The sequence below is a fragment of the Melopsittacus undulatus genome, chromosome 6 (assembly GCF_012275295.1).
Source record: "Melopsittacus undulatus isolate bMelUnd1 chromosome 6, bMelUnd1.mat.Z, whole genome shotgun sequence".
NCBI classification, from domain to species: domain Eukaryota; kingdom Metazoa; phylum Chordata; class Aves; order Psittaciformes; family Psittaculidae; genus Melopsittacus; species Melopsittacus undulatus.
Window position 1 is genome coordinate 27,394,057 of NC_047532.1, and position 13,058 is coordinate 27,407,114.

Consider the following 13,058-nt stretch of genomic DNA (forward strand, 5'->3'; position numbering starts at 1 on the left):
TGCCTTGTTTAACACCCACAGCTCAGAGCTGGGAATCGGAGACCCTGCTCCTCTCCTGGCTGTCCACATCCCAAGGGCCTTAACTGTGCTGACCAGCCCCACCTGCTCCCTCAGCCCAGGGCTACATTTAAGCTCAGCCCTGAGCCTTATTTCTTGCCCCCTTGAGCTATGTCAGAGGTGTGCCTGGCTCTGGTTCCTGTTCCTAGATGCACTTGGGGCTTGTATTGTTGACCTGTTTTCTCCTGTCTTGGGATTATGCAGCAAACCAGCTTCTGCATCTCAGCATGTGAGTAACTGAAAGCTGCAAGTCTGCTGGAAACTGTGTATCCCTGCAAAGCTTGGGCTAGTTTTTTACTGGCTTGCAATAGAAATTGAATGAAGAAAGTACAGCCTAAAATTTCAAAGGATGAGATTATTGAATGATGTTTGCCTGAACTTGGGCTGATGAGAGACTCCTGGATGGATGGGAGCATGGGTGCCAGGTTCCTTCCCACTGCCTGGAAGCCCCACTGAGGGGGGCAGGAAACAGCAGCAGCCACAGAGGATGGAGGTACTTTACTCCTTCACAGGCTGCTTTTCACAAAGGAACTGGGGGGAGGCTCTGTAATTAGCAAGGAGATGCTTCACCCGAATTTGGGGGTAGCCCAGAGCCTGATTGCCCCATATCGCAGCAGATGTGGTGCAGTGCCCTGCTCTTTGCAAGCTCAGCACTTTTCGTGGGCTGTGCTAGTTGCCCTCGGGGCCAGAGGGTGCATCCAGACCATTCATTTGCTAGCAGAGATGTGACCAGGGTGTTCTGCTGAGTGTCAGGTCAGTGCCTGCCAGCTCCATGGCTGCTCTGAAAAGCCCCTTTGACACAGACGTGCTGCTTGCAGGGTGCTTTGCCAGCCGGCTGGGCACCTCCTGGTGTGGGGAGTGGGTGGCAGTGGCGGGTGGGTGAGAGGTACTGGTGGTTCTCACAGCTCCAGGGCTGGGAAGGACAGCAGGGCCATGGGACCGCATGGGAAGCCCCCGCAGCCTCGCGCTCAGCTGCTGAGCCATTGGGAATACAGTTATTTTTTCTCATTTATCTTCAGTAATAAAGTCAGTGTCAAAATCCCAAGGGAGCTCGGATCTGTGGGATTAGGCGGTTTGTGCAAATGCTGTCCAGCAGACAGACACTCCTACGTGCTCTCCTCCCAGCTCTGGCTGAGCTGCATGCCCTCGGAAACCAGGCAGCTGCTCCAGGCGTGCAGGGGCATGGCTCCAGCTCTGCAGACCTCCCATTGCTCGGAGGAGCCCTGAGCTTTGCCCTGACAGACTCCACAGAGGAACTGGGTCTACCCCCTAAAGACTTTTACCTACTTTATACCTCTTTCAGCCCTGCATGGGCAAATCCCCTGCTCTTGTGACTGATGTGCTGTAATTTCTTCCACAGCCCTAGGGTGGGGGTTTAATGAATGCACAGAACAAGCTGTGGAAACTGAGGTCCAGAATGATTGATGAAACTCCATGCAAGGTGATAAAGAAGCTATACTGGGATATAATGTGCTGGGATTGCAGTTGTGCATTTTAGCAGAGACTTTTCTGGAACACTGAAAAAGAAACGGTATACCACTGAGCAGAAACAAGGGTTACACAGAAATAGCTTGTATTTTCCATGGACCTTTGTCTAGTACGAAATGTTTGGTTTGTGTGTTTCAAGGCTTTAAAGCACTAAGAAAATATTTCCAGTAAGAAACTACCCAGACCTTTCTTTTCTTCCCACGACAGCTGAATTTCTTTAAGAGCTCTTCTGGGAGAGCTTTTTGGAGACCCGAGTGCACTCTGAGGACCAAGTTGTCTTGTGTACACAATGGCTGGCTTCCCCCAAGCGCAATCTAGGTTTGTGCCGTGCAACTGCCCCCTAAAAAACCATGTGGAATCTCCCATTACACCAGATTTATCCTAGGCCATGCTATTTCAAAACTTTATTATCCTTTCTAACAACTTGCCTTTTATAGAAGGCAGCCTCACTGCTCTGTGGTTTCCTGCTTCCCACTGGAACTTCTTAAAAATTAGCATCATATGTAACAACACTGACTCTCTGGTTGAAGGATCGCTGTAATTCCCACCCAGGCAAGTGTTTGGCAGTTTGTCTGCACTCCTTCCAGGAGATTTCTAACCGTGTATTCTAAAAGTGGGGTTTAAAGCAATTCTTTCCCCTTCCCCCCAAGTGTTTTGTCCCCTAAGGCATAATGCTGGTGTGAGCTCCCGCAAAGCAAAAGCCACTGCAAGTAACTCACCAAGCTTTTCTGTGATGTCTCTTTCCTTCTTACAGTCAGATGATGTTCCATCCCTGGTGCTTTTTACATAGTTATGATTAATTTTTATGCCTTTAGGATGCTTTCTTAAAATCTTCTGTGGCTTGCCTTTCATTTTTCACTTCCTTTAAGGTCTGCCACTTCAGGCATTCATTTTCACTCCTCTGTGTAAGCACATCACCTTTTTTCAAGAATCTCTTTGAATGCTGGCTTGCTTTTATGCCTATGTAATCCAGTGCTGCATGCTTACACAGACTTTGTGCTGTGTAAGCTTAACAACCCTCAGATACTTGTGTGATGCTCCTGATCAGCCTACCTTGTATTTCCCTTTTGACACTAAATATTACTCTAAAAGTATTGAGTTTGCTCTCATCAGTAATTATGGCTCCATGGCCCCTCATTTGTTACCTTTGGACTAAGCCTTACACCTGTTGAGGAGTCCATTAACGCACTCCCCATTAACACACAGTTTGGGGCTATACCAGCCAGCTGCCTCCAAGCTTCTGAGGCCCAGCTCAATGAGTAAAGTGCTTGTGTAAGAGCAAGAAGAGAGTCAGGCTCACTCCACTCACCACAGCCAAGTCACTGACACAGGAGCCATGGGTGAGGTTGAACAGAAAATCCTGGAAAGCAGCACTACCCAGAGCACTGGGACTCTGGCCAGCTGGGAATTCGGGAGTCACGTAAGACCCATGTCCCAGCTGCAGAGCCACTGAGTTCCTCGACCCTGAGAGCGGTCAGGGATGAGGCTGGAACACGGCACTGTTCCTTGCGCCTGCTCTGTGCCCACAGCAGGGACAGCAGGACAGCATGGGGCAGGGGCAAACCTAGTCTAAGATGTGCATGGGGCTGGCCTCACCTCTGGCACATGCAGAGCACCCTCAGGAACATAGGGCTGAGCTCTGGTTCACTTGTGTCTGTAAGGAAAGCCCAGAGAAGCCTGCTGGGTACAGGCATTTTCAAGTCAATGCAAGTGTTTGCATGGTGTTTATGCTCCTACAGGTACTAAAGTGAGAGCCTGGTTTGGAACAGCAGCATCCCTGTAGCAGTCCCTCTGCACCCACAGCAGATCAATGGGGACAAAGAAGCAGGTCAAGAGACCTACTGCAGGCAGAGCCACCACCCTAGGCACCTCATCAAATATTGTTGAGCTTCCAGGAGCTTCACTATTCAAGTGGCACTGGTGCCACCATGTGCTCTGTGGAGTGCAGCCTCAGCACAGGCAGCTGTGCACTGTCTCTGCTTTCCTGTGGCTGTCCACAGCATGGCCTCCTGCCTGTGTGTACTCCTTGAAGTGTCACCAAAGGCACAATTTGTGAACAGACACAGTTCAATTGATGAGGTGACACACAATTTCAACCCAAAGATGGCACAAACAGACCAGTCACAGGATTTTATTTAAGAAATAAAATTTGCTCAGATTACACCATTTTAACCCAAGTTTGCATGCTGGATCCCAGCAGAAGAGCACATAGTTTCTTGACACCCACCAACCAGCACCTGCATTTTTTATCAGTCGACAGAACCAGCTGACATGCAAAGAAGTGCTTCTCTACCTCCACACTGGCCATGCAAGCACCCTGCTCCTCTCCTGCATGTGCACTCATCCTTGGCCCAGAAGAGCATCTGAACAGTGAATCAAGCTCTTTCCTGCCCATCCCTTTTACTCTATGTGCCCTGCTGTGGCACCGCCTTTCCCAGCTTATGGATGTCCTCATTCTCCAGCACCTCCACCTTCCCCTTGCCTGGCTGCAGCACACTGGACACCATAGTCCTGGCAACCATTTCCACAGGTACTGAGTAAGCAGTTGGGAAGACCCAAGCCACAACACCCAGAAACTGCTGGACTATCCACTCCATGGGCCGGGACTCCTGGCGTTTGCACAGCAGCACCCTGCAGAGTGAGCAGGTAAGGTGGGTCAGACTGAAGCCATCCCTCAGGAGAAAGCTGGAGACTGGGTTTTCCAACTGTGCTAGAGGCCCAGCCCAGCTTGCTAAACCCACATGAAGCCTTGGCAGGGTCCCAAAACGTGACCATGCTGAGTCCTGGGACATAAAACTGCTTTCCCCACTGTGCTGTCAAAACCAGTATGCCAGTACTCCCAGGTGGCAAGAGCACAGTACACCTGAAGAGATATAGGCAAGTATCTCCCCTGCAGAAGGTCAAGGTCTGTGCAGAGATAAGCATCTATGTCCCCCAACCTCTGCTTTCAACCCAATCCTCTTCTTACATGGCAAGTGACATTGGTATATAGGCACCATGGGAAACTGCTTTGCTTGCTCTCTGCAGCATTGGGAAGCAGTGTGCTTGCCCAGGAGCTGCATCTGCAGCTGGTGGCTTTTTCCATTTCTCTCCTCGGCCCTCTCCTTACACATCCTTTCTCTCTTTCTCCACCTCCTAGCCCGCCGACCTGGCAACCCTCCACCTAAGTCCTGAGCCCACCCTCCCTCCACTGCTACTCACGCTGGCCGGAGAATGGTACACCGATCAAAACCAACAGCTCGGACCAGGTTCTCCACTTCTCCCTGTCACAGCAGCAGGGCAGGATGAAAGGAGACAAGGATGACTGCAAGCACCATCCCCCCCATGCTGTGAATTGGCAGGAAAGGGCTGCTAAGCCATGTGCAGGACTGCACTAAAGCAAATTTAAAGCTGGTACAGGCCAGACGCTGCCAGGGCAGCCAGCAGCTCCCCAGGAAAAGGCAGTGGGGGGCGAGTGTTCAAGGTGGTGGACTGTTAATCAGCAGTGCACCCTTGCAACCATCATGATAACTGCAACTGAATGCTCCTGAGAGCATCTGGACAGTGCCCAGCCCAGGGATCCCAGAACAGGACACTGGAGACAGTAGTAAGTCCAGTAGATGCTGGGGGCTGCAGCACACAAAAGACCTTCATGATGATCATGGTCCCACACGGGGAGCCTGTGGGTTCAACAACCTGGGATAGTTCATATATCACCTGGATACAGCCCTGAGCCTCCTGACCTCGCAGTGAAGCTGTCCCACTTTGGGGAGCTAGGATTGGGCTGGAGACCTAAGCAGGTCTTTCTGTGGTTTGAAGAGGGAGACAGGTGCTGCATGCCAGTGTTGTGCTGTTTTGGACAAAGCCAGTGACACAGCTGTCCAGCCAGCCCCCTTCCCTTGTTCCCTTGTCCCCTAGCAAGACCCCCATTCTCATCTCTAGAGACCTCAGCTCCTGCTTCATTCCTGAGCATCCCAGCATTTTCTGACTCCTGCAAGGGCATCAGGAGCTCCCCCCATGCGCCTGCTCACCTTCACCCGGAGATAGAGAAAGCGGCTGTGCTGGTTTGCCCCTCGGGAGGACTGCAGGAGGAAGTGCTTGCAGCCCCCTGCCCGCGCCAGCTCTGCCGCCTGCCCAACGTAGTCCCGGTCCACACGGATGAAGCCATCCTGTGGGTAAAGGGCAGAGGAGGGTCAGCATGGGAGGGAGAGGGCAGGCAGGACCCCTGCTCAGCCCGGGGCCCCACTCACCACGCCAGCCTTGGCCCTGGTGGTGCCCAGGCAGCAGAAGCCGACGTCGTGTCCGCGGAAGGCAGCAGCGTGCTCGCTCAGACGCTCGAAGTCCACCACAACCTGCTCCTGAGGGGGGCCCAAGGGTCAGCGCGGCCGTGCCGGCTCCCGGGACCCCCCAGGGACGCCCGGCCCAACGCACCACGGCCGCACCGGTCTCCTCGCCCAGGCTCAGCCAGCGCCGCCCGATCAGCGTCACCCTGGCAAAGAGCTGCCGGGCCAGCAGCTCCCTTAGCAGCACCCGGCCCGTCTCGCCGGAGGCACCCAGCACGAAGCAGGACCTGCCGCTGCCGCTGTCGGTGCCGTTACCGCCCTCCGCCGCCATGCCGAGCGAGGTGGGGCGGGCCGTCTTCCGCCTGCCCGCTCTTCACCGGCCGGCGAGCCGGGCTCTTCCCGGCAGCGCTGGCAGCGGGGCCAGGGAGGCGGACACAAGTTGCTGCAATTCAACGTGGGGCTGTGTTCGGCGCGTAGGGGAGGTAGCACAGGGAGGCTGCCGGGGCTCCCGAGCAGGGGCTGCCCCAGCGAACCCGCCTCAGTCTTGCTGCTGCTCCCAGCGCGCAGGGACATATATACCAGTGCTGCCCCTCCTGTACTTGCGCTTGGTGTCCTTGCAGTGGCAGAGCCCATGGCAGAAAGCAGCCCTGGGAGGATGCATGGTGCCAAATGCTTTTCAGTGGTCCTAGCGACAGAGAGGAGGCACAATAAAACTAAAACACAGGAGGTTTCACCTCAACATGAGGAAGAACGCTTTATGCTGAGGGTGGCAGAACACTGGAACAGGCTGCCGGGGGGTCATGGAGTCTCTGGGGACATTTTAAACTTCCCTGTATGCCTTCTGTGTAACCTGCTCTGGGGGTCCCTGCCTTAGCAGGGGGGTTGGACTGGGTTATCTCCCGAGGTTCCTTCCAACCCTAACAGGTCTGTGATCCTGTGAGTCCTCTGCCCTCCTTGCTCAGGCGGAGGGGATGTGTTCCTGGTGGGATGCTTGGAGGCGTCTGTGACCTCCTCAAACCCATTTGGCTCAGAGGGCGCTGCTGGCCGGGGCGCCCCATAGTTGTGTCCTCAAGGCAGCAGGCAAGTTACCCACCCCAAGCACCAGCTCCCGGGACAATGAGAGGTACAATGGCAGTCATCATCAGGGCAGAGCAGGTGCCATTGAGAGCCAACCTGGGAAATGGCTCTGCAGTGGGCACCCAGGGGCTCTGCACAGATGGCTGCTCCCACAGGTAGCATTAAGGGGCCCTGCACCATCCCAATCCTGTTTATCCTGATTCCTGGGAAGGGAGGTGCAAAGGCCTGAATGACTGCTTTAGGGATTAGCCAGGTGATTTTCCAGCCCAGCATGTCTGCTGAGCGCTCCTCTTGGCCAAAGGCTGAGGATGAATCCCTGGCGCACGTGCCACATGTGAGGCAGGATGCACGTCATGACCATCACAGGGTTAATGGCTGGCATCCCGCTCTACCTGCCAGTGTGCCTCTGGCACCCATGGCTGTGCATCCCATCTGGTGGCCTGCATCTCACAGCCACAGGCAAACCCAGGTAGGTGCAGTACAGGAAGGCTGGGGTGTAGTGGGGGTCCAGAGTAGTGGGATGAGTGCTTGAGAATGGGAGAACTGGGAATTATACAGTGTGATGCTGCAGAGTACTGGCAGCAACATGTACGGGCTGCGTGATATGCTATAGCGTTTCATGGCATGGTGGGGACACCTCTGGGGAGGAGTGGGATTGGGATGCATGGAGCCATGTGGTGCTCCCACTGCTTATGCTTCTCCACAGCAGGCCTCTGTACAGCTGGACAGGCACTGGGGTGTCTACTCTTCCAGTGGCATGGAGGCACAGTGCTGGCGCAGCGCAGCATTTGACTGCACGCCCCAGCCAGCAGCCTGCTGCCCTGACTGGATGGCGGGGCTCCCCGATTCCCTGCCCCTCTCCCGCCTCTCCATCCCTGGCACCCACGACTCCCTCAGCCTGTTCGGTGGCCGGCGCCTGCGGTGCCAGAGCTGGAGCCTGGAGGCTCAGCTGGCAGCCGGTGTCCGCTTCCTGGATGTGCGGTGCAAGCTGGCACGGGGCGAGCTCCATGTGTACCACCTCTGTACCTTCCAGCGGGCCAGCCTGAGGGGTGTCCTGCGCCGCACTCTGCGCTTCCTCCGCGCACACCCTGGCGAGACTGTGCTCATGCGCATCAAGGAGGAGCTGCCCATCTTCTCCCGGCCTGGCTTCGCCTCCCAGCTGAAGCGCTGCTTGCTGGAGGAGGCACAGGGCTGTGTGTGGTGCCGGGAGAAGGTGCCAACGCTGGGCCAGGTGCGAGGGAAGATTGTGGTGCTGGAGGCGCTAGCGCAGGAGGTGCTGGGCATCCCCTATGAGCAGCTGAGCATCAGTGATGCCTGGAATGTGCTCTCTCTGGAGCGCAAGTGGGTGCAGGCACGGCGGCACCTGGAGAGGGCCGCCAGGGGGGACCCTGCCACCATGCACCTCACCTTCTGCTCTGGCAATGGGCTCTTCACCTACCCCGAGGAGGTGGCCCGCTTTGTTAACCCACGCTGCTACCAGTATCTGTGGCACCGGCGAGGACAGCCTGTGTGCTGGGGGGTGGTCATCATGGACTTTCCTGGGGCAGGCCTTCTCTGGCTCATTGTGGAGAGCAATGGTCTGCAGGCGAGCAGACACATTACAGCGGCCCCCAGCAGCCCCACAGTACCCTCGTGGGACCCCCACAGCAGAGGGAAGAGGCACAGCAGCCGGCACAGTTCCGCTCACTGCCCACACCGGTACCCATCAGGATGGACACTGATCCCAGCCCCACGCCTCTGCCGAAGGAAGTGAGTGCCTTTAAGAGCAGAAGTGGGTTTTCTAGCTGTTGGGCACCAGGAAGCCTTCGATTACCAGAGGCAGAAGAGGAGGGTTGGCAGCTGTGGTTGGAGGAGGGCAGCCCAGGGAGCTGCCCCTGCATGCAGCTCTCCGCAGAGGAGCCAGATACAGTCCCATCATAGGGCTTGGCCAGCTGAGTCCCTGGCAGAGCAGCGGGTATGAGTGGAAGGAGCAGACCCTGCCTTGTCTCTTGTCAGGCTGGTGAGTCTACCCAAAATGCCTCTCTGCAAAACAGTCCTTTTCCTTTCAAGGGTGAATAAAAAGAACCTAGGAAAGCACTCCCCATGTTGCCTTGCCATTTCAAAGCAGAAAAGTGCAGAAAATACCTTTTGATTTTACTGCTCAGATAGGGAAAAAGCCTGTACCACTCTGCCCATGGCCCAAGCACAGTTTAATTGGCATTTGTAACCATCTTTCCCTGAAAGCAGAACAGCAAGAGGGAGGAGGAGGAAGTCACTCCACTTCAAAGGTGACAACAAATGGTTATCTTTCCCCTCATTATTTTAGCTGTTATTTTTTTCTTTCAGGGGCTTGCCCCAGAAGTCGGGACTTTTAGAAAGGCAACTTCAGCAAGCACCACCCGACCCTGTGTATGGAAAGCTGGACAGCCACAATAGTAGCAGTTTGGATGGGGCTACCTCTTCCCTGGTGTCACACACAACTGGGGGACACTGCACAAGGCAAAGCCCAGCAGTTTGCAACAGCATGCGCAGCATGGACAGGGCAGTTTGCAGATCCACAAAAATAAAGAGGTCGAGATGTAAAAAAGACCTTGAAATGCAGATAATGCCAGTGCCTGCCCTATCTGCAGAAAATAAATCAGCAATTTAAATAGATTGGCAAGTCACAGGACACAGTAGCTTCTTGGAGCAGAAAGACAGTGGAGATCCCAGCGGAGAAGCATCAAACTGCTGACTGCACTGAAGCAGGGAGGTGAGAAAGACAAAAGCTCATCCCTGGCCTGATGAAAGACACTGGAGCAGGGAGATGGGAAAGAGGAAAGCCCATCCCTAGCCTGACAAAAGATGAAGAACGTCCTTAAGAATCCTCCTGCCTCGGGGAAAATACAGCTGAGCACAGTGCCTGCCGGAGGGAATGCCGCAGGATTTCCTGGCTGGAGCAGAGAACATTTTTGCTCCAAAGGGGCTGGTCCTGGCTGGATAAATGGCCCTTGGTGCGAATATGTTCATCTGCTGGTCCCTGACAGCCCTCCTTAGGGTGCAGGGGACAACAGAGCCCATGCTTCAAAGAGCCGCACAGGTGGGAAGCAGGCAATAGCATGCAGGAAGTGGTGGAGGTGACAGAGGAATCTGTCTTTTGACTTGCTTTGTGAGACAGAAAAAGACTGAAATCTCTGCATTAAACCAGACAAGTGACTAAAGCATTGGTGATGTCTGGGGTGCTGCTGCCTGCTCCATCTGCTGCCAGCACCTCCTCTGCCTGGGTCACCGCTGTGCCAAGCTGGCATGACAGCTCTTGGTACCACTCTCATGACTGAAGACAAGTGTTGAGGGAGGGCCATGTGGGTTGCTGGCCTGTTCAGGCATTCCAGAAATCCACAGTGTTGTGGGGAGCAGGGTGCAGGGTGCCTGGGCAGGGTGCAGGCAGAGCAATTGCTGTTCCCAGAAGCAGCTCTGCAGGCTGGGTGGTTCTGCTGTCACTTATGGCAAGGGCTGCCTGCATGGGTGTGGGGCTGCCCCTAGTTGTGGCACATCAGTGGAGCTGCACCCCAGCACCCTGGAGCCACCCTGTGCCCCAATTCGCTGGCAGGGTAGAGGCACTGTACATTTGCAGAATGGGCAGAGCCACTAGCTTCCTCCCTATCACACAAGCAGTGAGGTAACTTAGGTGTTTTCTACACCCCCAGCATCCCGTTTGATGAACCCTTATCTGTGCCATGAATTTGTTGCTGCTGCCAGGCACCAGGGAGCCAGCAGGCAGCATGGGCAGGGGTACCCAGCTGGCAGTAGTGCCTCATGAAAAGGCTCTCCATCACCAGCATGGAAGGGGAAGGTGCAAGGCAGAAAGCTATTCTACGTGTGAGATCAAAGAAGTGTCTCTCAGAAGCACTGGGTGGAGTGGGCAAGAGCAATTTGCCCAAAACAACCCCTGCATCCTGTAGCTGGGGCTGTCCCAGCACCATGATGTGCCTGTGGGTGCCACAGCCCCTGGGCTTTCTTAAAGCACCCCTGTCCTTCTGTCCCTAGCTAATGCTTGCAACCATCTCCCCCACTGCAAGCCAGGGCAGCACTTGGATAACATATCTTCCTGTGGCCAAATGCTTTCAAATTATGAGAAAGATTTTATCAGGCACTGCTTTCCTCCAGGGCCATGCGAAGAGAGTCTGGCTACTCAGGCTGCAAACCAGGTCTTGCACTGGGAGATGTGCCCAAAGACACCCTGCAGCTCAGGGACACTCTTTGGGTCAACCACCCTCTGCTGACCCTGAGGTGGGAAAGAGTCATCCCCTGCCCGCTCTCAGGAGGTACCTCTAAAGCCTCAGAGAGAGCCACCTCTGTCCCCATGGTGGAGCTGGTGATGGAAGCAGCAGGGCTACACCTTGGCATGGTCTGGGTCCCTGCTGGTACCACACCACAACCCTGCAGGGTGCCATTGGGTGCCTCCTCACTCTGGTGAGTTGCTGATCCCTCCCTGGGAGTGAGGGGGGCTTCCCAGGAAGATGCCCACTATATCGTGGTCAGCAGCTGAACCAGGCTGGCTTAGTCAGGGTGACTCGGTTCCTCTGTGGTTTGCCAGGGGACATTGCACAAGAAGGGGAACAGTGGGGCCAGAGCCTCTGCATGGGGGAGGGTGCTGGGGGGGGGGGAGGGGAGATGGGGAGTATGAGTGTGTAGCATGGTGGTGATGTGTGCCCCGGGGTCTCACTGCTACAGGTTCTGGGCACTCCTTGGGGACACGCTGTGTGGCACAGCCTTGACTTGGCCCTGGGGCTCTGCAGCAGCTAAGGCCTGGGCCATCTGCTCACCTTTGCCAGTGCCACTCCCTACATAGCACATAAAACCCCTGGCATCATTGGTCCCAGCCACATCTGGGTGTCCCCAGTGCTGTCTGGGTACTCCTGCAGGCATTGCACCCTGGCCTGCCCGTGAGACCCTGCTGCAGCACAGCTGAGCATGCTGAGAGGGCACAGAGCATCAGCCTGGGCGGGCAGCAATGGCTGCAGCAGCTGAGCCACTTTCCCCTGGCCAGCCCTGCGGTCACAGCCTGCAGGTGGGTTGCCCAACCCCTGGCAGTGGTTTGTAGGTGGGAGGGGGGCACCCATGCCCCCTCCCCACAAATACCACCTACAACAGAGCTCTCACATGAGAGGGAGGATCACCTCTGTCTATGGCTCAGGACTGGGGCATAGCAAAGGAAGCACATTTCCATTGTAGATTCCTGCAGCATCCTGAAGCCTTCCTAGGGGGCCAAGCCTTGGAAAACACCCAAGATGTGAAAGGGTTCTTGGTGATCACCTAGCTCCAGCAGAGCTGTAAAGCTAATTCAGGTCTTCTCTCCCTCCCACAAAGTGTACCTTTTCCGACTAGCCCTCTCTGAGCCCAGGTACCTGTGGGCACAGGGCACCTGTCCCCACAAAGAACTTTGAACTTGGCTGTGTTTTTGTGCTGGCAACCTCTAGGTCTCATCCACTCTGATTCTGTTTTTCAAACAATACCAGAAACTATTTGTAGCTACAAAAATAAAGGTGGGAGTATTTTCTTTCTCCTGCTCTGCCCTACCATGCTGAGTTTCAGCAGAAGTGAAACTGGCAGGGGCATAGCCTGCTGCCTCCCAGGGCCATACACCTATGAGCACCCCTCTGACTCCCAGCAGGTCTCACAGCATTAGGAGAGACAGCTCCAACCCTCCCCAGGTGACCCTCAGCATTTGGAGTTGCTCTCCTGCCCCAGCAGCTGCCCTTTAGCTTCTTTGCCTGCCCATCTGCTTCTTTCCTAGCTGTATTTGTACCCTCTGTACATGAGCTGCTAGAAAGTGAGTGCTCCTGGATTACTGGACACACAAGCTCATCCTCAGCAATTCCATAAAAATAGACAATTACAGTAAAATTGAACATTTTTGCAAGGAAAATACCCAGAGACAGGAACCAAGATTCATTTACATTGGCCAGGTAGTGGGTTACAGATTTTGTGGGATGGGTTCCTGCTTTTGTCTAGCATGAGTCCCAGTGGAGCAGCATCAATTTCTCTGGAAATGGAAAATGCATGTGACCTGCATGGCTCACACTTTGGCTTTAACTGGAAGAGAGCAGAGTAATTCCTGCAGAAAACCCTGCCATGGCAATTTAACTTAGAAGCAGAATGGGGTAAGGAAAGATTTATGATGATTCAAGAGTGATCCAATGGGAGGTGAACACA

General features: G+C 54.8%; 2 protein-coding genes across 4 annotated transcripts; one reads left to right on the forward strand and one right to left on the reverse strand.

Moving 5' to 3' along the window:
• Positions 1-3,660: 3,660 nt before the first annotated feature.
• HTATIP2 (HIV-1 Tat interactive protein 2) lies at positions 3,661-6,335 on the reverse strand. The gene is made up of 5 exons (XM_005147165.3): positions 5,956-6,335; positions 5,775-5,882; positions 5,556-5,693; positions 4,747-4,808; positions 3,661-4,176 (listed from the first exon to the last, which is right to left on the reverse strand). Exons 1-5 carry the CDS (start codon positions 6,136-6,138, stop codon positions 3,951-3,953), a joined length of 717 nt encoding a protein of 238 aa, XP_005147222.2. The 5' UTR covers positions 6,139-6,335; the 3' UTR covers positions 3,661-3,950.
• An 840-nt stretch (positions 6,336-7,175) lies between these two features.
• On the forward strand, positions 7,176-10,063 carry LOC106023421 (1-phosphatidylinositol phosphodiesterase-like). Of its 3 annotated transcripts, none has more exons than XM_031047237.2 (3): positions 7,176-7,353; positions 7,591-8,633; positions 9,210-10,063. In XM_031047237.2, the coding sequence occupies exons 1-3, from the start codon at positions 7,300-7,302 to the stop codon at positions 9,511-9,513; spliced, it is 1,401 nt and encodes a 466-aa protein (XP_030903097.2). In that variant the 5' UTR covers positions 7,176-7,299; the 3' UTR covers positions 9,514-10,063. The 3 variants fall into 3 exon arrangements, 2 of the variants coding, with proteins under 2 accessions (XP_030903097.2, XP_012983982.3); XM_013128528.3 differs by having other exon boundaries at positions 7,594-8,633; XR_004080302.1 differs by lacking the exon at positions 7,591-8,633 and having other exon boundaries at positions 9,210-9,344.
• The last annotated feature ends 2,995 nt before the right edge of the window (positions 10,064-13,058 follow it).